This window comes from Salvelinus alpinus, chromosome 30 (assembly GCF_045679555.1).
Source record: "Salvelinus alpinus chromosome 30, SLU_Salpinus.1, whole genome shotgun sequence".
NCBI lineage: Eukaryota > Metazoa > Chordata > Actinopteri > Salmoniformes > Salmonidae > Salvelinus > Salvelinus alpinus.
This window is the reverse complement of record NC_092115.1, coordinates 43,876,322-43,900,678: the sequence shown is the minus strand read 5'-3', so window position 1 is coordinate 43,900,678 and position 24,357 is coordinate 43,876,322. Positions and strand designations below refer to the sequence as shown.

Here is a 24,357-nt window from a genome sequence, read left to right as displayed (position 1 = left end):
CAGGGGGGCACTCTGGGACTGTCAGAAGATATGTGCTTCAGTCAGAAAAACGTTTTCTCATCTCTTTGGTCTCAGCTAGCTAGCCAATAGCTACCCTAGTGGATAGCCAGCCAAGATAGCTACAGATGTTGTATTTTTTATTTAACCTTTATTTAACTAGGCATGTCAGAAACAAAACCTATCAAATTCACTCTCTAGAAATAAACACTAATATATACACTAAATATCATGATCCTCTCCACCTCATTCAAATATCCTCTCCACCTCATTCACTGCTGCCTCAACCTGCTAGTTTTTTTGCAACTCTTTTGGAAGTTCAGAATATCCAGACTCTGACTGAGTGAAAGGCATTTTGCTGAGTGATGACAGACATCTAACCGGTGCTGTATGACTAAGTCACACAAGACAAGTTTGTATCAGTAAAAAAAACACTAATAAATAACAATAGACAATTCTCTCATTTGTAATTTTCCCCCACAGATGCATGTTTTAAAATATTTGTATTCTGTAGAGGGCTCCTTTTCACTCTGTCATAGATGAGATTGGGTGAGTTCTGAGGACCAAGACCTTACCAAGCACTGGGATCCGGCCAACGGAGCAGCGTGTAATTACAATTATACAACGGGTGGGTCTAATCGTGATTGGTTAAAACCGTATTCCAGCCGGTGTCTATTCCACAAGTTACCACCGGCTAAATCAATGACGTAAAATGTTAATATTTGTTGGTGTGTATGTAAACTTCACACTACAACTGTATGTGCTCCAGAGAAGAGAGTAGTGTTCCAGAGTAGAGATATCAACTCTAATTGAGTACTGGCAGTGTCTGCTGTGGCAGTTGGGAAAGGGCAAGTTACCTGAAAAAGATCTCAAAGTTCATCTGAAGGTGCACTAAATTCATGTTGAAATTAATTTATCTTTGCTGGGGGAGAATGCCCCCAGACACCCTACTGGTGTTGGGCTAAGCCCCCATTGTCTTCAAATCCTAGAAACGCCCGATTCACACAATTACACTATTTATAAGCATTATAAAAAGCACTATTTTAGGACAAACAAGCAACAAAAACATATTTGGAGTTTCTGATCTAGCTAATGAATAGCCCATTGGGGTAAATAATGCAGAGACGCAACCCTATGCTTTAGCCATGATGCTGCATCAGACTGGTGTTGATGCGTATTGCTAAAATAGCACACCAATATGTTATTGGGCTCATTACATCGAGAGGGGGGGGGGGGTGGTTACATTGTTTTCCGATCAGATTTTAGTGTTGGCTATAGAAGGTATTTTCCCAAAATCACCCATGATTGAAATACTGCGTGCATAACTTGCTTTCCTGTCATCTTGACCCGCGCCACTAATTCTCTCATTCAGGCCAGCAGTTTTCACTTGGGACTGGTCCGGTGTGCCACTGGCAAATTTACTTGAATGTCAAGCCCTGGGGACTGGTACGCAGGCTAACTGCCTTCCACTTTAAGACATTTTCATTATTGACCAGATATGGCAGCTCTAACATAATGGATAATCTGTGGTCACACACCTGAAACTTGTTAGTCACGTGATCGCAATTGGCACAAAGGGGAGCGCCGTATCCTTCGCCGGGGACGACATGTTCCCTGGTTTCAAACATTCTGTTCAAATAAAGAAATATACGACTGATGTTACTCGGATAATCCCCGTTCATTGATATAGTACTTCAAGTTTATTTCTGACTGGGATGATGCACAATGGGTCATGACGCTCTTCATAACGTGTAGTCAGGGTAATTACTACATTTGGATGTACTGAGTAATTGCTTAACTGAGATCGTGCCAGAAACTCACCCACTGATTAAAATGGTGCCAATGGTGCCGATTGAATCAGAACTTTTTCAATAGCTCAACGGGTTTGTATGTTGTAACGTTTGAGCAGTGGTACAAAACAGGGAGAGCAGAGGAAGTGATGTTTGCTGCACAGTGAAGATTTGTACTGGTTTGCGTTAGGGATTACAGTATCAACAAAACTACAATCAGAATTCTCCTTCCATAAAAGTTGTTTTATTAGAAAACAAAATGCAACAGAGCAATTGACCAAATACAGCACGGCTCAGTGCGTAGTACAAATTCCCCTTTGGAGGTTTCTCTGTAGGATTTAAAACATTCTCAGATCCATATGTACAAAGCAATTTGGAACTTTCCAGACACAAAAACAAAGTACCATAAAGATTGAAATGACTACAGTAGAGAGAAGAGTAACGCTGGTCTAGAAAGGGATGAAAAGGCAGAGAGAAAGATCTACACAGTTACGTTGGCCAAAGACAAGTTCAGGTGATTTTGTGCTAACGTTTTTTTAAATTTTAAACAAGCGACATGATCAAGTAAAAAAAAATGTAAGGAAGAAAAAGGATGGAGGGAGAGTTGTGAATTGAGCTACGGGGGCTCAGCACTAGTTCGCAATCATCGCTCTGTGCTCTGGCTCATTTTGCGCTCTCCGTGTTTCCCGTGGTCTTTCCCGTTGCTGGGCTCATGTGGCCGATGGCGCCGCTCTTTACTGCGGCTGTGTTTGTGCGAGCGCTGCTCCCCCTCCCGGCTGCACTGCTTCTTCCTACTCTTCTCCTTGTCCTCCCCTACCTCAGCCTTGCCTCTGCTCTCTTTGACTTTCTGCTTTATGGACTTCTCCTTGACTTGCTGCTTTATGGACTTCTCCTTGTCCTCCCCTACCTCAGCCTTGCCTCTGCGCTCCTCTTTGACTTGCCGCTTTATGGACTTCTTTTGTCTCCTTTCCCTGCTTGCACTCCGACTGGAGCGCTTGGCCTTCCTCTCCTCCCTGTGACCCCTCTCATCTCGCTCTTCTTTTTGTCTCCTGTCCTCCGCCTCTCCCTTGCTCCTCTTGTCCTTGGACCTCTCCCTCTCGCTGCCCCCATCTTTATGGTACTCCCTGTCCTTCCTCCTGTCATTCTCCACACCCCCCTGCGCATCTTTCTCCCTGTCTTTTAGCTCTCCCTTGCGTTCCCGGCTCCCGCGACGTTCCCGGCGTTCCTGGGTACGGTCTGCGCTCCGGGACCGACGCCTCTCCCGCTCTTCTCCTTTCCCATCCCCAGAGTCCCGCTCTTTCCTCTGGCGGTCGCGTTCCCTCTCCAGCTCGCGGTCGAAGCTGGGGCCGTGGCGCTCTCGTTCACGGTGGTGGCTCCGGCTCCTCGACCGTTTGGGAGTCCTCCTGGGGCTCGGGGTACGCCTGGGGCTCCTGACCAGAAACAAACCAACATTTCAGCTGCATTAACGTCACAATCCCTCCGACAGATGTGATCAACATAATAAATATTATCTGTAATGGCTGCGCTCCATTTCCTACCTGGAGCGTCTACGGCCCTCTGTTGCCCGCCCCTCTGTTGGTGGTTCCTCCGGCTCCTCTACCTTCTCGGGAACCTTCCGGGGCCTTGCCTTCATCTGCGTGTCGATCATCTTCTGCACTGGAACCGGGATGCGTGGAAAGAGAGTGGAGAACCACTCTAGCTTGGTGAGGAACGACCGGACCATCTCTCCGATCGTCATAACGCAGCCACCTCCAGCCTTCACATCCAGCTCCTGAGAACATGGGGGGGGGGGGTATTCAGAACCTTATTAACACAGATGCAAACAGAAGTACAAAAGGCATTGATTTTATTTAGAATCTTATTCATTCATTTAAATGTTTGGCATTTAGCAGACACTTATCCAGCGCGATTTACAGGATTATCTTCCTAGTACCTGGTTTTTAACACTTGCCTCCATCACTCAATTAGAAATCAAATATAATTTGTGATGACCATGTACTGAAACTTCACCTCTGTTTTCATCTAGTTTAATATGCACACATATGAATCATTATCATGTGTTTGCATAAAAATGTAGCTTAGTGCCTGATATAGGAAATAATAATAGGGAAATGGAAAAATAGTTGCTGGCATCTAATCTGTCTGGCTGTCCTCAAGAGTCTGTACTTAGACTGAGCTCTCTTACAAAGATACAGTACATCACCAAAAGTATGTGGACACCTGCTCATCAAACATCTCATTCCAAAGTCATTAATATGGAGTCGGTCCCTCCTTAGCTGCTATAACAGCCTCCATTCTTCTGGGAAGGCTTCCACTAGATGTTAGAACATTGCTTCCATTCAGTCACAAAAGCATTAGTGATGTTGGGCGATTAGACCTGGCACGCAGTCGGTGTTCCAATTAATCACAAAGGTGTTCGATGGGGTTGAGGTCAGGGCTCTGAGCAGGCCAGTCAAGTTCTTCCACACCGATTTCGACAAACCATCTCTGTATGGACCTCACTTTGTGCACATGGACATTGTCCTGCTGAAACAGGAAAGGGACTTCCCCAAACTGTCGCCAAAGTTGGAAGCACAGAATCGTCTAGAATGTCATTGTATGCTGTAGCGTTAATATTCCCTTCAATTAGGGGCCTAGCCCGAACCATGAAAAACAGCACAACAAAAACTTGACAGTTGGCACTACGCAGTTGGGTAGGTAGCGTTCTGCTGGCATCGGCAAAAAACAGATTCTTCCGTCGTACTGCCAGACGGTGGATTGTGATTCATCACCCCAGAGAACCCGTTTCCACTGCTCCAGAGTCCAATGGCGGTGAGCTTTACACCACTCCAGCTGACGCTTGGCATTGAGCAGTGATCTAAGGCTTGCGGCTGCTCGGCCATGGAAACCCATTTCATGAAAACCCATAAAGCTCCCGACGAACAGTTATTGTGCTGATGTTGCTTCCAGAGGCAGTTTGGAACTCGGTAGTGAGTGTTGCAACTGAGGACAGACGATTTTTACACGCAGCAGCACTCAGCGGTCCTGTTCTGTGAGCTTGTGTGGCCTACCACTTTGCCATTGAACCGTTGTTGCGCCTAGATGTTTCCACTTCAAAATAACAGCCCTTACAGTTGACCGGGGCAGCTCTAGCAGGGCAGAAATGTGAGGAACTGACTTGTTGGAAAGGTGGTATCCTATGACGGCACCATGTTGAAAGTCACTCAGCTCTTTAGTACGGGCCATTCTACTGCCAATGTTTGTCTATGGAGATTGCATGGCTGTGTGCTCGATTTTATACCATCGGCAACGGGTGTGGCTGAAATAGCCGATTCGACTATTTTGAAGGCGTGTCCACATACTTTTGTATATATTGTGTATGTTGTCAAAATAACAGAAAACCTGGGGTGCATCTCAATAGTCTAAAGTGGCTTCCTCTTCTCTTATCCACCATCTGCACTAGCATTAAAATGAGTAGTAAAGGTGGAGGTGAAACAAGGAGAGAAAACGACTTTAAACAATGGAGATGGATCCGTGGACAGTGAAGAAAGGTTTCAAGAGAAGAGTTGTGCTTCCTCCTTCCTCGACAGTCCAGGGAGACATTGGCCACAGTGCAAGTACAGAGTGGAGGAGGTAGATAAGTAGGTAGGTGCACACCAGCTACAGAGAGACCAGGTTTGAATGGGTAGAGAACTGAACAGCCGTTTTGCACTCACACACGCAAACCAACAGTGCTGAGAGATACATTATCCAATTCACCTGCTGCACAAGGGGCATCTAAAGAAGAGAACATGGGAATTAGCCAGTTAGGTAGGTTGTCAGAGGATGTAAGGTTAAAATATTGCATCAGAACAAGAAAGTAGGCCTGGTTGCACAGTCTGCCAAACACTATCCAGCCAATTGAAGGTGCACAGAGAAGTTAAATCTATAACAAGATTCTCCCCAGGAAATTATTAAATTGTGCTAAGTAGACGCGCGTGTGTGTGTGTGTGTGTGTGTGTGTGTCAGAGAAAAGCAAACAAAGCAAAGGATTGATGTGTTAAAGGTATATTTTCTAATAAAATTGTAATTTCAATTTTTTACAAAACAAAAACTGATCTGTGAGGTGGTGGGGCCAGGGAGGAACCATGTTATACATTTCGGAGTAGTGGACAAGTTTTGTAAATTTGTTTTGTGCAATAAGTCCGGATTACATCTGGGCATGCCTTTAGTTAACAGAATTTGACTATGGTCGAATATACTTACCCTGACAAAAACAGGTAGCACAGCAGAATGAATTACCTAGTTACCCAACTGGGGGGGCAATTAAGCCAAATGAAGGCAAAGGTGAATAATCAGCTCTGAGCATCACAACGAGGAGAGAACTGAGACAACAGTTTGGATCATGCCAGACTAGTTAGTGAAAGGTAGAGAAACATGAAAGTATTACCCGTGTGGACATACCTCCTCATCATCCAGGAAAACATCATACCAGTCCACCAGGTCTGCAGGGGGCTGGGTGTATCTAGATGAACAAACACACTATGAGCATCTAATTATGAACATCCCATTGAATAACACATGTAGAAGTCTTGGACTACCGCCTGTTACACATCTAAAACGAGATAGAAAAAAGGGAGGGAGGGAATTACTGCTAAGGTACACAATAGGTTTTGGTAGACAGAAGGTGCTCTTTGGTCATCAAAAAGATGTACATGCCATACAAATAAAGGCATTTTAATAACATGAATAGTGCCTTGGTCCTCCTTTTTGATAACTATATAGTGTTGTATGTGAATCAGATTTTCTTCTGGGAAGACGTGTAATAACACTCAAAAGCAACTCACCATTCCAGGAAAGGACAGGTAAGACAAAGGGGGACGTCAGTTGTACAACAATGCATTCAACTGAAATGTGTCTTCCGCATTTAACCCAACCCCTCTGAATCAGAGGTGAGGGGGCTGCCTTAATCAATATCCATGTCATCTGCGCCCGGGGAACATTGTGTTAACGGCCTTGCCCAGGGTCAGATTTTATCCATCTTCTGTATACCACCCCTACCTTGTCACAACACAACTGATTGGCTCAAACGCATTAAGGAAATAAATTCCAATACTTAACTTTTAACAAGGCACACCTGTTACTTGAAATCCATTCCAGATGACTACCTCAAAGCTGGTTGAGAGAATGCCAAGAGTGTGCAAAGCTGTCAAGGCAAAGGATGGCTATATGAAGAATCTCAAATATAAAATCTATTTTGATTTGTTTAACACTTTTTGGGGTACTACATGATTCCATGTGTTATTTCATAGTTTTGATGTCTTCACTATTATTCTACAATGTAGAAAATAGTAAAAAGAAAAACCCATGAATGAGTAGGTGTCCAAACCTGACTTACTGTATACATATTTTATTTTTAAACATGTATTTATCCTCTTCAGGCACTAAACTTCCTTCCCCCCTGGTACCGGTGACCTTCAGACGAAGGCTTGCTAAGGTTTGTGGGCATCCTAGAGCAAAACGGTGAACACCATCGTGTTTGTGAAAGTCTCAGCTGTCCACATAGGGGTCATATTAGTGTGCATCCCAAACCGTTCGGACGCTGAAGACAGAAGTTGGCAAAAGAGGCTGTACCGACTTCAGACGAGTCTTGTGAGCATCCTAGAGGAAAACGGTCTCTTCTTTCAATTGGGTGGTCATAATACTGTGTAGGCCAAACCGTTCGGAAGGTTTAGGTTTTTGTGAGAAGACCGATTGGTCTGACAAACACTGCTCTAGCTTTGCCACCTTTCACCGCAGATGTGGAAGGGCGATATTGGCGGATTGAGACGATATCACTCGCTTAAGCAGACCATGATGAGGATTTTTTAAATTATGTTAATTAGAATTTCGGCAGGGTACGGAAATTGTATGCTCAGGGTTAAACGTCATGAACAGTCAAAATCACGTTTTTCATGTAATTTGATGACATTTGGATAAACCCAGATCAAAGTATGAGAAATGACTACTGCTTCTACATTCATTGATAAAATATTATCATAAAGATACTGGTCCCCTCCCCCATGTCAAACATGTGGCTTCAGGAGGCAGGATTATTAAAGGAATATCACCGCCAACTCATTTTGAGTGTGATATCTATACACCTTATTCTTATTTAAATAAGTACTTGGAACAATCATCGAAAAAGGTATGTTTAAAGAGGGGCGTGGTTAATACAGCTACTCAACTGGTGCCATAGTGTTACTGTAGGGTGTCAGAAAATGCTATAAAAAGTTTGCCCTATTCATCTATGGCAAAGACACATATTTCCCATTTCAGGGGCAGTAAATAACCAACCTTGGCATTATACCTGTTCAAATACTACACTCTAGGTGGCAGTGGGCACCCTTTCAGTTTGTTTGCCAACTCATAGAAGTAGAAGACAATTGACTTCATCAAAGTGGGGATGGCCTCAATGGCGCTGCATCTCACAGAAGCCATAACGGGACAGATACAATGACGCGATGTTTAAGTCTATGCATGCAACTAAACACCACAAAATGACTGCTGAGCATTTCAAAAAGAGGTTGCAACACTAAGGTCGAGTGATTGAAATGTATTTGCAGCCATAAATAAATATAAAATAGGTCCAATGGGTCCTATCCTCCTGTGCAAACATACTTTCCCATAAACCAACATTAAAACAGAGTTGTACCTTATGTACATAAAGCCAAGTGCTCTGATGTAGGGTGAGTCGTTGTGAGTGATCAGTCCCATCACCTGTTTACGGGTCATCTTGATGGTAAACAGTTTATACAGCAGGCAGAAGGCTGTGGACACAATGCCGCCAGTCCCGACTCCCCGCACCTGAGGACAACAGAGGTTCATGAGTCAGACATGTTATTTTTGGACCAGTGTTCCTTAACATCTCAAGTTGACCACTAAGTTTTGGGGTGAACCATTATCAGTTTTCAACACGGCCCTACTCTACAACTAAGTTAAGTGTGTTGCTTGCGTTCAACTGTCAACTACAGACTTGTTTCCATATACAAACAACTTACACGCACGCCAACAATGACTACATCTCATATGCTCACACCCCCATCCCCAGTGCCAGCATTATTGTTTGCCGCTTGGCCTTAAATTCAGTTTGTTTTTCCCCAGTCACCCATGCTATTTAAATTATTTATCATTTGATATTTTTACATCGTTTTTAGTATCCATTTTCTTCCAGATGAGTGATAAGAGAACTGTCCAGCCCATTGGGTCTCTCACTACACCTCCATGTGCCATGTCTTGAACTATGCAGATTCAAAGTATGTTTTCATTGTAATATTTCTAACAGCCAACTTTCAAATTCTGACTTTTCACGTCTATTATGTAGCCAGGTCAAATTATTGACCCCGTTGATAAAGATGAGCAAAAAAAGAGCTATTTTATATGCACCCAAAACATTGGGAGATTATATTTTATACTAATACCATTAAATAGAAAAAGATTGGTATTGAAACAGGGGTGCCATTCAAAAGCTCACCTTGCCAGGATAACCGCACAGCTTTTTTGAAATGTTTTCCAAGATTGGAGAACACATTGGGAGGGATCTTAGATCATTCTTCCATACAGGATCCTTCCAGATCCTTGATACCCTTCATCTTTGCTTATGGACTGCCTTCAATTCAAACCACAGGTTTTCAATAGGAGGCCGATTTGTGGTCAATTCATTTCTTGATGGATTCTGATGTGTGCTTGGGGTTATTGTCTTTCTGGATGATCCGTGCAGAGGCAACCAGGTTTTTGGCAAAAAATGTTAATGTCAACGGCATCATTACAAAGGCACTAGGACCAGTGCAAACAAAATAGCCCCATATGATCAAAGATCCACCACAATATTTACAGAAGGCATGGGGTTATTTTCTGCATATGCATGGGGTTATTTTCTGCATATGCATGGGGTTATTTTCTGCATATGCATGGGGTTATTTTCTGCATATGCATGGGGTTATTTTCTGCATATGCATGGGGTTATTTTCTGCACATGCATCTTCCTTTCGCTGCCAAACCCACTACTGGTGTGCGTGGCCAAAGAGCTCAATTTTCATGTCATCTGGCCATAGCACCAGATCCAATCCAAGTCCCAATGCAGTTTAGTAAACTCTAGTTAACATTTGTTGCATGACATGAAAAGAGAGCTCTTTGGCCACGCACATCAGTGTTGGGGTTTTGGCATCGAAAGAAAGATGCCTGTGCAGAAAAGACCCCAAAACCTACTGTAAAATATGGTGGTGGAGCTTTGATCGTATGGGGATATTTTAAATCAAAAACCTGGTTGCCTCTGCCAGGAGGCTGAACCTTGGTCACAAGTGAATCTTCCAACAAAACAACAAGCCCAAGCACACATGAAAATCTACTACGTGGTTAATTGATAGGGATGTGCATCTCTCCTTTTATGAATGATTCAATAGCCATCTACATACATGGGCTCCGATATGATACGGTTTGATTAGGGCACATATGTCAGAGTCAAGGCCCGCGGGCCACATCCGGCCCGCGAGAAGGTTTTTTACGGCCCCTGGGATGATCTTGATTTATTATTAGAACCGGCCCGCAGACCGCAGCAAGCCGGCAGCCCGCAGATCTTTTACACGCACCAATACTACATTTCCCACAATGCAACGGTGACGTACCGAGCAGTAGGCTGCTTCATTTCAATATTTATTGGCACAGCAGTCGTCAGCATCACAGTAAAATTTACTTTCAGATACCCATCAAAAATGGCAAAACGGAAGGTGGACACTGAGAACCGGGGGTTTCAAACAAGGTGGGAGTCGGAGTATATGTTCACGGAGGTAGCTGGAAAACCTGTGTGTCTTCTGTGTGGAGAAAGTGTGGCGGTACTGAAAGAGTATAATCTGAGACGACATTATGAAACGAAACACGCGGACAAAAACAAGAATATGGACATGGAACAAAGGCTACAAAAGGCAGAGGAATTAAAACGAGGCCTCAAATCTCGACAGGCTCTGTTCAAAAAAGCCAAATCACAAGGCCAGGCTGCTGTCAAGGCCAGTTTTATTTTGGCAGAAGAGATCGCTAAATCAGCCCGGCCATTTACGGAGGGGGATTTCATCAAAAACTGCATGATTAAAGTTTGTGACGAAGTTTGCCCAGAAAAAAGGCAACTCTTTTTAAATGTGAGTCTGAGCAGAAACACCATTGCCGAGAGAGTAGACCAGTTGTCCATCAATCTAAAAGAGCAGCTTGTGAAAAAGGGAAAAGATTTCATTGCATATTCCTTGGCTGTGGATGAGAGCACCGACATTTCTGACATTGCCCAGTTGTCAATTTTCATCCGCGGAGTGGACTCCAGCCTAAGCGTGACAGAGGAGTTTTTGGCTTTACGTCCTATGCATGGCACAACTACGGGGCATGATTTGTATGAAGAGGTGTCAAGATGTGTAAATGAGATGGAGCTGCCTTGGGAAAAACTCGTGGGTTTGACAACCGACGGAGCACCTGCGATGTGTGGACACAGGAGCGGACTGGTGGCGAAGATACGGGAAAAGATGCAAGAGGAAAACGCGACAGGTGAGCTGACAGCTTATCATTGTATCATACACCAGGAAGCGTTGTGCGGTAAAGCCTTGAAAATGGAGCATGTAATGAGCATCATCACGCGCACAGTTAACTTTATCAGAGCCAAAGGTTTGAATCACCGCCAGTTCAAGGCATTTCTGACGGAGTTAGAAACGGAGCATGGTGATTTGCCTTATCACACAGAGGTGCGATGGCTAAGCCAGGGAAAGGTGCTTCAAAGATGTTTCGAGCTTCGTGAGGAGATTTGTCTGTTCTTGGACAGCAAAGGGAAAGACACAACACAACTCCGAGACGAAATGTTTCTGTGTGAAATGGCTTTTCTGTGTGACATTACGAGTCATCTGAATGCAATGAACTTGCAGCTGCAGGGTCGGGATCATGTCATCTCTGATATGTACAGTACAGTGAAGGCATTTAAAACCAAACTGACTCTGTGGGAGACGCAGATGCGGAAAGAAAATTTGAGCCACTTTCCCAGCTGCCAGACCATGAAAGAGAAGCTCTCTACCAGTGCGTTCCCGAGCGCACAGTTGGCTGATAAAATAGGTATGCTTGCCGCTGACTTTCGACGCCGATTTGCTGACTTTGAAGCACAAAAAAGCAGGTTGGAACTGCTCGGTAACCCATTTGCTGTTGACGTGGAAAGCTCACCACCAAACCTCCAAATGGAGTTGATTGACCTCCAATGCAATGATGCACTGAGGGCAAAATATGCGGCAGTGGGTGCTGCGGAGTTCGCCCGTTTCCTCCCCGACACAATGCCCCAGCTGCGCATCCAGGCTGCTCAAACGTTGTCTATGTTTGGCAGCACATACCTGTGTGAACAACTGTTTTCTTTGATGAACCTGAACAAAACATCACACAGAAGTCGACTTACTGCTGAACACCTCCACTCAATTCTGAGGATTTCCTCAGCTCAGAGCCTTACCCCGAACATTGATGAACTTGTGGAAAAGATGGGACACCACCAAGTATCACCCTCAACCTCAAACAAGTGAACATTACTGTGCAATCACATATTTAGAGTTTTTACTCAGTTCAAGTTTAAAAGTTAAAGTTTAATATTTGTTTTCACTGCATGTTACTTCTCCTTAAACAAAGTGTTGTTTTTGATTAATAGATTTTTGCACTTTATTTTATTGTATTTCAATCCAATTATATTTTAAAAATATTTCAGTTGAGTGGATGATAGAAAATTGCTATTATTGTTTTTTTCTTTGAAGTAAATTTAGCCCACTTTTGCTAAAATAGAAAATATAGGCTACTGATGGTGCCTTGAATACCGGTTTCTTTCATTTAATGTTCATGTTATGGGGATTTTTATATAAAGGAAATTTGTCTTTTGTGTCTGTTGAAAATTAAAGATTACTGACAGAGCCATAAGAAAATATTGCTTTATTTATCTGATCATATTGGAATATATTTGTTAGGTTTTCAGTAGGTTCAATTAGGTTCACTAGACTATATGCGTCATTTAAAAAATTTTCAATGAACATTCGAACAGTCCGGCCCTCGGCTTGTAGCTAAATTTTTTATTTGGCCCTCCGTCCATTTGACTTTGACACCCCTGGATTAGGGGAACGAATTGATGCAATTCGGTTTGATGTGTATTTTTTAACAAACACATTCATGGCCCACCTGCAACGAACTTGAAACATTGTATCAACTACTAATTTGGGGCTGGTCAGAAGCTGCAGCTATCGAAATTGTATAAAATATTCTGGGCACTCATTTTCCAGCGCCAGTGAGCTCAGGACAGACAGCTGTAGGCTATTTGTGCAAGGGATAAAAAGCAGTGCTTGACTTGGGCAGGAGCTCACTGGAGCAGAGTACCCGACACCTCACATGTTCTACTGCTTGAGCTCCTGTTCCTCTTACAGAATATAGTGGAGCTCCTGCACCTAAAAATAAACAGTACCAGCACCGAAACCTATTTCAGTCCAAGTCAAGCACTGAATAAGTAGTAATCAGGTAGGCCTATTTTAATGAAGTTTCCACTGGACCAGAGCATGACATTTTTCCCTTTAACACAGTTCTCTCAAAAGGGAGAGAACTGGAAAGATGTATCTAATACATTGAGGAACTATTGTCATACATCTCAGTTGATGTAAAAATAGATTTCGTTTGATAGCTCTTTAAGGTGAAGAAAACATTACTTTGAGAAGCTCCACAGCTCATTAGCCAATCAGAGCCCCAAATGGGCACATTTATATGCCTATATTTATTTGTGCTCAGGCCAGGAAGCCTATGGGCCTACTTCTAAGCGTAATCAGGTGCACGTCCTTACTCAACATTGACAGGAGCTCTCCAGACAGGAGACATTGATTAAATTGACAAAACTCATTAATGGAATGAAATAAATCAAAACTTGTTTCTCACAAGTGTTGCATAAGTTGTGCGCTCTGCTAACAATGTGTACACTCAGACAATGAAAACGGTAAGAGGGAATTATATATTGAATGCATTAACAGAAATTAACATAACCAAACACTGTAGATTAGAAATGAAGGGTAAATGTACTACTGGTGATATATGTAAAGGGGAATTGATATACACTAACAATCAAACGCAAACAATTCACACAAATAAATGATGAAACAATGAATGTGCACAAATTGGCGGGAGTGCATTCTGGAGAAAGAAGTGCATTGTGCCATGCAGCATTTACGGTGACACGGCCCCTGCAGAGGTTAGGGCATTTATACTTGATGCGCATCGGGCGAATAGTTACATCCGTATTAATTGACAACAACAATCAACATGTTGCAGTGGCCATCTCAGTCTCCAGACTTCAACCCTGTTGAAAACCTGTGGTTTTAATTGAAGAGTTCATAGGCACAGACAAATGATATCAATGAAAGACTATGTATGAAGAAATGGTTTAAGATCCCCCTTAATGTGTTCTCCAAACTCATAAAACATTTTAGAAAAAAGCTCAGTGCCATTATCCTCACAAGGTGAGTTATTCAAAATAGGGGTGCCAATAATTTTTTCTACCCTTTAAGGAGAAAATGCCAACAATAGGCCCATTCAAAACTGTTGGGGCAATTTTGTTTCCACTAGTGCTGAGGGATTTTAGGTTACTTAACTAATTGACCGGCGTTGGTTCAATTTAGGGCTGACCCCAATTAGTCAACTGGTCGATTGTTTGGTCGTTAGGCTGTTGGATGACAGATCTCTTTTGTCGAGCAGTAGAAAATGTATATATTTATGGCACTCGAGACAGCAGTCTTATTCACACCCATCTCAGTGAACTAATCCATTGCGTAGGCTGAGACTAATCCATTGCGGAGGACGCAGGGACGGCACAGCCCGAGAATAAGGGAAATGTCGCGACAACGCAAGTCTCTCTCCAGAATGCGCTCTCCTGCCAATTTGCGCACATTAATTGTTCCGTAACTTCATTCTGTGAACTGTTTGCGCTTGATTGTCAGTCAATTCCATTCCATATACCACCAGTAGTACATTTACCATTAATTCCTATCATTTCTAATCTACAATGTTTGTTTACAGTAATCTCTGCTAATGCATTCAATATATTATTACAGTCTTTTACCAGTCTCATTGTTGGAGAGTGTTTGCAGAGCACACAACCTATGCTACACTTGTGAGAAACAAGTTTGTTCATTTCATTACATTTATGAGTTAATTAGGTCAGTGCCTTTTGTTTGGCACACTCCTGTCAATGTTGAGTAAACACTTGATTACGCATAGAAGTAGGCCTATAGGCTACCTGGCCTGCGTGCAAATGTAAGCAAATAAATGTGCCCATTTGGGAATCTAATAGTATTTCTGATTGGCTTAATTAACTCACCACCACTAATGAGCTGTGGCGCTTCTCAAAGTAATGTTTTCTTCACCTCAAATAGCAAGCAAACAAAATCTGTTTTACATCCATTGAAAATGACAATAGTTCCTCAATGTATTTGGAAAACCTCTCCAGCTCGCTCTCCTTTGATTAAAAAAAATGTCATGCTCTCATCCAGTGGAAATGTCATAAAATAGGCCTACATGATAGCCTACAGCTGCGTCTGTCCCGAGCTTACTGGCGTGGGAAACGTAGGGCTCAGAAGTTAGTTTGCTAGTGAGCTTTGGCAAGACCCAAGTTAATAGTTGATACAATGTTTCAAGTTGGTGGCAGACAGGCCATGCCTATGTGATATGTATGTTTACCCAGATATTTTCTACCTACAGGCTGCAAAGTTTATTTGTTGGCTTTATGTAGGCCATTTTTACATAGTTGGCAATAGAAGTTTCTTTTTTAGGTTTGTATCATTTTAATATTGATTGGAATAGAATTTTGATTAACCACATCACAATGATTGAGATACAAAGACAAATTAAATGAAGCTGTTCCACAAAAGTGTGCATATAAAAACCATAACTGGCACGCAGATCGGTAGAAATAATAAATTGTTATGCCACATGAGAAAAGTTGCAGATTCCAAGTTTTACATATTACCGGCAACTTAATGGCAGAATCTGCAGCCAGCAGGAGAATGGTTGGGATCAGGCTAGTTTAGCGTAGAAATGTGGCAAATAACTACAATAACCACAATCCATTGCTCCTGTTCTTTTCTGGCTGGGCCCGAGTTGGATACACTGTGTGGGGCCAGTAACCATAAGTTTGCTGGTTAAAATCCCAGAGCCGGCAAGGTGGAAAAACTTGAGCAAGGCAGTTAACCAGCAACAACTGCTCACCGGGCGCCGATGACGTCAATTAAGACCCCGCACCTCCCTGATTCAGAGGGGTTGGATTAAATGCGTAACACATTTTGGTTGAATGCATTCAGTAATGCAACTGCCTAGGTATCCCCTTTCACTCCTGTTAGGTTAGATAGAGGGCATACGTTGCCGCATGAGGGGGAAATGTACACAACGACATGTGAGAAGGATAAGGCATACTTTCATGAACTGTCGACTTTCAAAAACTAGTCAAATGATTGTCAGACAGCTCTGCAGCATAGTTGGGCAGTCTAGCTAAATGGGATGACTAAAGACAGTACAGTATGGGAGGAACAGATAACATTGGATTGTCGTCTGGCTGTTACTGCCTGAGCACAGATGACTTTAAGGAATTAAAAAGTCAAATAAAACAAAGTAATTAATTTTATTATTTCATAGTAAATTCTTATTTTTCTATGTGGACCTGACAGACAATGGAATTCTTTTTCCCTTTTGGCAATTTACTATTTTTGGCTTTGGAATTTCCATTAAAAGCTTGAATCATTTTAAGGTCAAATAATCAAAACCCATGACTGGTATTTATTTAAACTTTTTCTCCCCAATTTTGTGATCCAACTGGTAGTTACAGTCTTGTCCCATCGCTGCAACGCCCGGGATCGAACCCAGATCTGTAGCGACTCCTCTAACACCAATGCGCCACTAGGGAAGCCCTGACCCATGATTATTTTTAATAATAGTAGCGAAACCTACCGCAACTCAGCACTAGCTGGTCCTGGGACCCTTGTTAAGGGCAACGGCATCATTAACTCTGCCCAGTAGCAGTATATTTTAGCCAACAAATGGTTGCCCCTGCCAGGAGCCTGAAACTTGGCCTCAAGTGGATTGTCCAGCAATACAATAAGCACACACATCCACAAAGAAATTATTAATTGACCACAAAAACCGACAAGTTGCAATGGCCATCTATAGGTCTCCAGACTTCAACCCTGTTGAAAACCTGTGGTTTGAATTGAAGAGGGAAGTCCAAGCACAGAAAGCATATTAAGGATCTGGAAATATTCTGTTTTTAGGAATTGTCCAAGATCCCTCCTAATGTGTTCTTCAATCTCAGAAAACATTTTAGAAAAAGGCTGTGCCGTTATCCTGGCAAGGTGAGTTATTGAAAGGTTTGAAAACAGGGGTCTCAATTTTTACTCTCATCTTCTTTTTTTTTTGAAAAGGGATTACTTGTTAAACAAAATCTCTTTCTCTGAGCAATTGTATTAATAATGTGTTTATCTTATAATATTTTTTTGCTCATCTTTATCAAGGGGACCAATGTGTTTTTTATTTCACCTTTATTTAACCAGGTAGGCCAAGATGAAGAAAAGCTATAAAAACCACAGATGTACACATTGGATTAACAAATGTACAATCAAAAACAATAGAAAAAACATTATACAGTGGGTGCAAATGAAGTAAGGAGGTAAGGCAATAAATAGGCCATAGTGGTGAAGTAATTACAATTTAACAATTAACACTGGAGTGATAGATGTGCAGATGAGGATGTGCAAGTAGAAATACTGGTGTGCAAAAGAGAAGGAAAACAAAAACAAATATGGGGATGAGGTAGGTAGTTGGAAGGGCTATTTACAGATGGGCTGTGTACAGCTGCAACGATTGGTAAGCTGCTCTGACAGCCGATGCTTAAAGTTAATGAGGGAGATATAAAGCAGACAAATGGGTGTTGGCTTTGGGGATGACCAGTGAGATATACCTGCTGGAGCGCGTGCTACGGGTGGGTGTTATGGTGACCAGTGACCTGAGATAAGGCGGGGCTTTACCTAGCAGAGACTTAGATGACTTGGAACCAGTGGGTTTGGCGACGAATATGTAGCAAGGACCAGCCGACGAGAGCATACAGGCCGCAGTGGTGGGTAGCATATGGGGCTTGGTGACAAAACGGGTGGCACTGTGATAGACTACATCCAGTGTGCTGAGTAGTGTTGGGGGCTATTTTGTAAATGACATCGCCGAAGTAAAGGATCGCTAGGATAGGCAGTTTTACGAGGGTATGTTTGGCAGCATGAGTGAATGAGGCTTTGTTGCGAAATAGGACGCAGATTCTAGATTTAATTTGGGATTGGAGATGCTTGATGTGTGTCTGGAAAGAGAGTTTACAGTCTAGCCAGGCACCTAGGTATTTATAGTTGTCCACATATTCTAAGTCAGATCCGTCCAGAGTAGTGATGCTAATCGGGCGGGGGCAGAGATCTGTTGAAGAGCATGAATTTAGTTTTACAAGCATTTAAGAGCAGTTGGAGGCCACGGAAGGAGTGTTGTATGGCATTGTAGCTCGTTTGGAGGTTTGTTAACACAGTGTTCAAAGAAGGGCCAGATGTATACAGAAGAGGTGCGTAGAGGTGGATCAGAGAATCACCCACAGCAAGAGCGACATCATTGATATAAACAGAGAAAAGAGTCGGCCCGAGAATTGAACCCTGTGTCACCCCCATAGACACTGCCAGAGGTCCGGACAACAGGCCCTCTGATGTGACACAATGAACACTATCTGAGAAGCAGTTAGTGAACAAGGCGAGGCAGTCAGAGAAACCAAGGCTGTTGAATCTGCCGATAAGAATGCGGTGATTGACAGAGTCGAAAGCCTTGGCCAGGTCAATGAAGACGGCTGTCTTTTATCAATGGCGGTTATGATATCGTTTAGGACTTTGAGCGTGGCTGAGGTGCACCCGTGACCAGCTCGGAAACTGGATAAGTTTGGACCTGACTATTTGTGATGCACTTATAAACATGAGTTGGCAGAGACTAGCTTCTCTGGCCAGGATGGAACTTGCATGGATTTTACTCTCAGCTGCAGACACTGAAATAACCCAGCAGCATCGGGGAGATAAACACAGGAAGGCAAAAGGCACGTACTTTCTAACTTACCCCTCCGCACATTCCAGTCTGTCCGGCAGTCTTCCTACTGCCTTTCTCCCAGGGCTCAACATGAGTAACCTAGGGAGAAAATAACATGGTGACCCAATGATGCAAAAATCAAATTGTGGCGTTGGCTACGTCATTTGTTGGCTGCCTCAAAGTTAATATTAAGCCATAAGTGACAAATCTCACATGCAAATATGTTGATGACGTTGCGTTGTATGGTCATGCAATTACCGCTCACTAGTCAACATAACTAGCTAGTGTTATGTAATCTAACGTTAGATATTTGGCTAGTCAGTCTCGCTAACTTAAGCTAGGTTTGTCTAGAAAGTTTAGATAACTACTTTAAAGTAACTTCCAACACAATATTCCCAATTATCAGCAGTCGACTTAACTACAGGAAACCACCACAACTGGGGATTGTTAACTAGCTAAATATAGCTATTACTAACTAACGTTAGTTAACCGCTCAAATGTGTAAACAGAATAGAAACGAGTGTCCGTTTAGCCGTGGAATTAACATTGAGATAGCCACATTAAAACAAGTTATGGCAAAAATTTGTTACCGTTACCTGCCAATAAATAATTTAGCTAGCCATTTCCCAAGTTTTTTATTCAAACAGCTAGCTAAGGTTATGAAGCTAACCAACGTTAGCTACATTATCAAAGCTAGCTAACGTTAGCTAGCCTTGTAGCATGGGTCTCGACGTTACCTTGAAATAGATCTCATCCACCACCTCATGGTAGGTTTTCAATTCGTAAAGCTGAACTTTGAAATATGGAGATGAGAGCACGTTGGTGAGAACCATAGGATTCAAGTTCATAGTCTTTTCGTTGCCCCAGAGAGGCAAGTTGTTACCATGTTTTCCAGCGTTAGGGCCAATCTTGCTCACGGCCTGTGGTTGTTGCTGGTTCCCGACGACAGTGTTGTTGGCCATAATGCGAGGATCCCACGCTGTCGATTCAACAATGCGGGAAATTAGCCGCTAACGTTAGCTTTCTTACACAATAGATGCTTCTGACTATAACGCCATTAAAACGCGATATGAAACCTTCAATAGTCACGGTAAATAAATTATTTTCTACAATAACCTAGCGCCCGATTTTAGACCGCCAAAACCCTACTTTCTATAACTATATGTCTGGCTAGCCGAGATTCTTCGACAAAAAAATGTGCACGTAACAGCCACTGCCAGTAAAAGACCGTAAAATGTAATGACAAACTAACGCCGTGTTTCTTGTTCTTTACGCTTTTATTGCCGGATTGCAACCAACTGACAGCTGCTTACATCGCCACCTACTGTACTGGAGTGTGAGACCGGTCACGACCCACTGTATCCATACCACAGGAAGTTGTGACACCTTTAATTGGTGAGGACGGGCTCGTGGTAATGGCTGGAGCAGAATCAGTGGAATGGTACACATGGTTTGATGCCATTCCATATACTCCGTTCCAGCCCCCCTCAGCAGCCTCCACTGATTTATACCACTATATTATTCTCTTAACTAACCCTGAATTTCTAATCAAATCAAATCATTCCCTACAAACCTCACTACTCCCATCACCCCCACACAAAATACCACCCACTCCCCATTCCCCTCCAACCTCTCTGACCCTGTCAAACAAACTCTCCCTTTCTACGTCACACATTTCACAAAATAATCATACATGTTCAATTGTTTCCTCTACCATACAGCCATTACAGGGAAATGTGTCTTCCGCATTTAACCCAACCCCTCTGAATCAGAGAGGTGCGGGGGGCTGCCATAATCGACATCCACGTCTTTGGAGCCCGGGGTACAACTGCCTTGCTCAGGGGCAGAACAACAGAGTTTTACCTTGTCAGCTCGGGGATTCGATCCAGCAACCTTTCGGTTACCGGCCCAAAGTTCTAACCACTAGGATACTTGCTGCCCACATTCCAGTACCATGTTTCCCTATACATTTCAAAGAGGAATTCCATCCCGTATGCTCTAATCTCAACCTACACAACATAACTTCCTCCCTTCTTCCTCCCTTCCTTCCTCCCTTCTTTTCCCATTATATGACATTAACTCCAGTACTATAAAACACATCTGCCCTTACTACTTTCCTCCTATTGTCACTGCCAGCAATCTAACCCATTTTTCCAAATCAATGTTTTAATTTCCCCTCTACCCAACTGCAGCTGTATATCCACAATATTATTTTTCACTGCTCGTTTTGCTATTATATCTACTATATCATTTCCATTAACTCCTGTATGAGCCGGAATGCATCAGAACTGCATTTCAATACCATTTCTTTCTTTGCAACCCCAACAACAGCGTCATTCTTTCTATCCATAATTCCTCACGTTCTGACTTTCCAGATTTTAAACTACACAAAAGTGATGCAGAGTCCCAACATATTACTACTCTTTTTGGTTGCACCCCCTCTATCATTGCAATGCAAAAATGATCCAACCATTTCTGTTGAATATACAGATCAATCATTTGTTAGTCTCTTGCATAGATTAACACTGAACTCATGAATAAATACACCTGCTCCTGTCCTCCAGTTCATGGGATCCTCTGAACCATATGTATACATTGGAAGGCAAGAATAAAACTAATTACTATATTGATCTACTTTTGTTCCTACATTATCTTCTTCACGCCACTGTTTCTTTTCTTCAATCAAAATCCATCAACCACGGTGGCACATTTCCTATTGCCACAGATGGCCCAATAACAAGGTCCCTGAGTCCATAGTCATCAACCCTTTTCCCAATATCTGAGCCAAAACCCCTCTTGATATCGTTCATATTCCCAGCAGTCATCCAATATTGTCAGTGTAGGATGATCTACTGTACTACCCTTCAGTCTTGCCCAGTATGCCAGGGCTATCTTAACTCTTCTTAGGGATAGTGGCATTTCCCAAGTATCTACTTGTAAAGCCTCAACCGGTGTAGTTTTAAATGCACCATTGCACCATTGCACATCCTGAGTGCCCTCGCTTGCATCCTATCAAGGCGCAACAGCGATGTAAAAGCCGCAGAACCGTATACAAAGCACCCGTAATCTATGGACGATCTCATCAAAGTACAATAAATATTCGGTAAAGATTGCCTATTTGCCTCCCAATCATGCCCAACTACTCTCCTCATAAGATTTTATACTTTCTTACATTTAGTGTCAATACATGTAATATGACGTCTCCATTTAAGCTTTTCATCAAACCATAGCCCCAAATACGTAAATTCTGTTACCCTTTCCATTCGTTCTTCATATAATTGAATACTGACATCTTCCTTTTCCTTTATCTTCTTGTTAGCGAACAACATGTGACAAGAGCACCTTGCATTTTCTCTATTACTATTATTAGAATATTTCTTCCTCTTTTCCAAATGGCACCATCATCTGCATATAAGGCCGCCCCTATACCCTGTCCGATATTCCCGAAGATATCATCGATCATCAACGTGAATAAAATAGGACCAATAGCACTACCCTGTGGGGTTCCATTTCCACCTCGTATTCTCTTGATAACTCCGATCCCACCCTGACCTGGAAGGTTCGGTCAAACAAGAAATCCATAATCCAGTTGTACATTGTCCCACTAATACCCATTCCATTCAATTTAATCTGTAGACCTTCCCGCCACATTGTATCATTTACTTTTCAATGTCAAAATATACTATTGACATCACTTCCTTCATTGCCAAATCTTTGGTCACCTAAGTAGTAACTTTAACTAATGCATCAAGGGTGGTCCTTCCTTTTCTGAATCCACTCTGGTATGGACTTAATAGACCCCTATGTTCCAGATAATACATAAATCTACCTACAATCAACTTTTCCATTAACGTACAGAGATTTGATGTAAGTGCAATAGGTCTATAACTAGTAGGACTGGATGGATCTTTACCATGCTTCACAAAAGGCAACACCACAGCACATTTCCATCCTGATGGTAGCACTCTTGTCCGCCATATTTTGTTACATAAACTCAAAATCTTTCCCAAAACTTCTATAGGCAGATGTTTAAACATAATGTAGCATAATGGATCCTCACCTGGAGCAGTGCAACCACACTCCTCCAAAGCCCTCGTTATTTCAAACATGGTGAATTCTGCAATCCAGTGATTCTCCTGAATCACACGCCTTACGGTATACATCTTCATGCATTCTTAGCTTTTCTTACTTACGTCTTCTACATTCATCACTTAGATTGTCAACTTTATGAACTGCTGCAAAAAACAGCCATAACATTTCCTCAGGTATCTGTACTGTCTTTCCTTCCCCATCATCCTCTTTAACAATTTCCACACATCCCCCAATTGTTTCCCTTCCTATAGAAGAACAGAATCCCCGCCATGCACCTTTCTTTGCATTCTTAATGACTTTCCAAGACTATCATGCTATCAAATGTAAAATTATTCTAGAAAGTTTTAAAAGCATTATCACGATCAGGGAAACCAGTTCCCTTTTCTGAAAACATTCGTCAACGTCTATGCTGCACATAACTGGGAAATGATCAATGCCAATTGTGGATTCTATCTTCACATCCCACTCACATATACCAGAAATGGAGGAGGACGCCAATGTATGATCTAAACATGACGATGTACCTCTAGTCATATTTACCCATGTCCCCCGACCATCATTTAGACAAACTAGTCCCCTCCGCTCCATAAAATCTTCAACCATTAAACCATTGGCATCCGTGGCAGTGCTACCTCACAAGCTGATACCCGCATTGAAATCTACACACCATATCTCCTCATAACCTGAACTGGATTTCACAACTATGTCTAATTCACACACAGAATTGGGTTTACAAGGATTACAGTAATTAAACAACGTGATAATACCCCCTTCTCTACACATCTCCACCGCCACACAATCATGTTCTTTGAAACCATTAATCACTCTATGTGCTACACCTTCTTTGATAAATGTAGCACACCCACCACCCGAGCACTATCACTTCTCAGAGATAAACCCAGGTATAATATAATCGAACTGAGGTTTAAGCCATGTTTCTTGTATACACATCACGTCTGGTAAAACATTTAAATCATGTATATGAACAAAAATATTACTGAGTTACAGTTCACATAAGGAAATACGTAAATTTTTATAAATTCATTAGGCCCTAATCTATGGATTTCACATGACTGGGCAGGGGCACAACCATGGGTGGGCCAGCATTTGTTTTTCCCACAAAAGGGCTTTATTACATACCGAAATACTCATCAGCACCCCTTCAGACGATCCTGCAGGTGAAGAAGCCAGATGTGGATGTCCTGGGCTGGCGTGGTTACACGTGGACTGTGGTTGTGAGACCGGTTTGACATACTACCAAATTCTCTAAAAGGACGTTGGAGGTGGCTTATGGTAGAGAAATTAACATTAAATTCTCTGCCAACAGCTCTGGTGGACATTCCTGCAGTCAGCATGCCAATTG

At 42.5% G+C, this 24,357-nt stretch overlaps 1 protein-coding gene across 5 annotated transcripts; it reads right to left on the bottom strand.

The window, feature by feature from the left end:
- Window positions 1–2,015: 2,015 nt before the first annotated feature.
- LOC139560652 (pre-mRNA-splicing factor 38B-like) lies at window positions 2,016–20,182 on the bottom strand. 5 transcript variants are annotated; one of them, XM_071377631.1, is made up of 6 exons: window positions 19,640–20,182; window positions 18,933–19,001; window positions 8,440–8,591; window positions 6,210–6,270; window positions 3,326–3,558; window positions 2,016–3,217 (listed from the first exon to the last, which is right to left on the bottom strand). In XM_071377631.1, the coding sequence occupies exons 1-6, from the start codon at window positions 19,862–19,864 to the stop codon at window positions 2,431–2,433; spliced, it is 1,527 nt and encodes a 508-aa protein (XP_071233732.1). In that variant the 5' UTR covers window positions 19,865–20,182; the 3' UTR covers window positions 2,016–2,430. The 5 variants fall into 5 exon arrangements, with proteins under 5 accessions (XP_071233732.1, XP_071233733.1, XP_071233735.1 ...); XM_071377632.1 differs by having other exon boundaries at window positions 19,786–20,151; XM_071377634.1 differs by having other exon boundaries at window positions 6,196–6,270; window positions 19,640–20,150.
- Between the last annotated feature and the right edge of the window lie 4,175 nt (window positions 20,183–24,357).

Coding starts and splice junctions, on each gene's coding strand:
- LOC139560652 (XM_071377631.1), bottom strand. CDS start 19,864: ATGGCCAACAACACTGTCGTCGGGAACCAGCAACAACCACAGGCCGTG. Junction 6,271..8,439: donor CTTGGCTTTATGTACATAAG/GTACAACTCTGT, acceptor TTGTTCATCTAG/ATACACCCAGCCCCCTGCAG. Junction 3,559..6,209: donor TTTTCCTGGATGATGAGGAG/GTATGTCCACAC, acceptor CCATGTTCTCAG/GAGCTGGATGTGAAGGCTGG.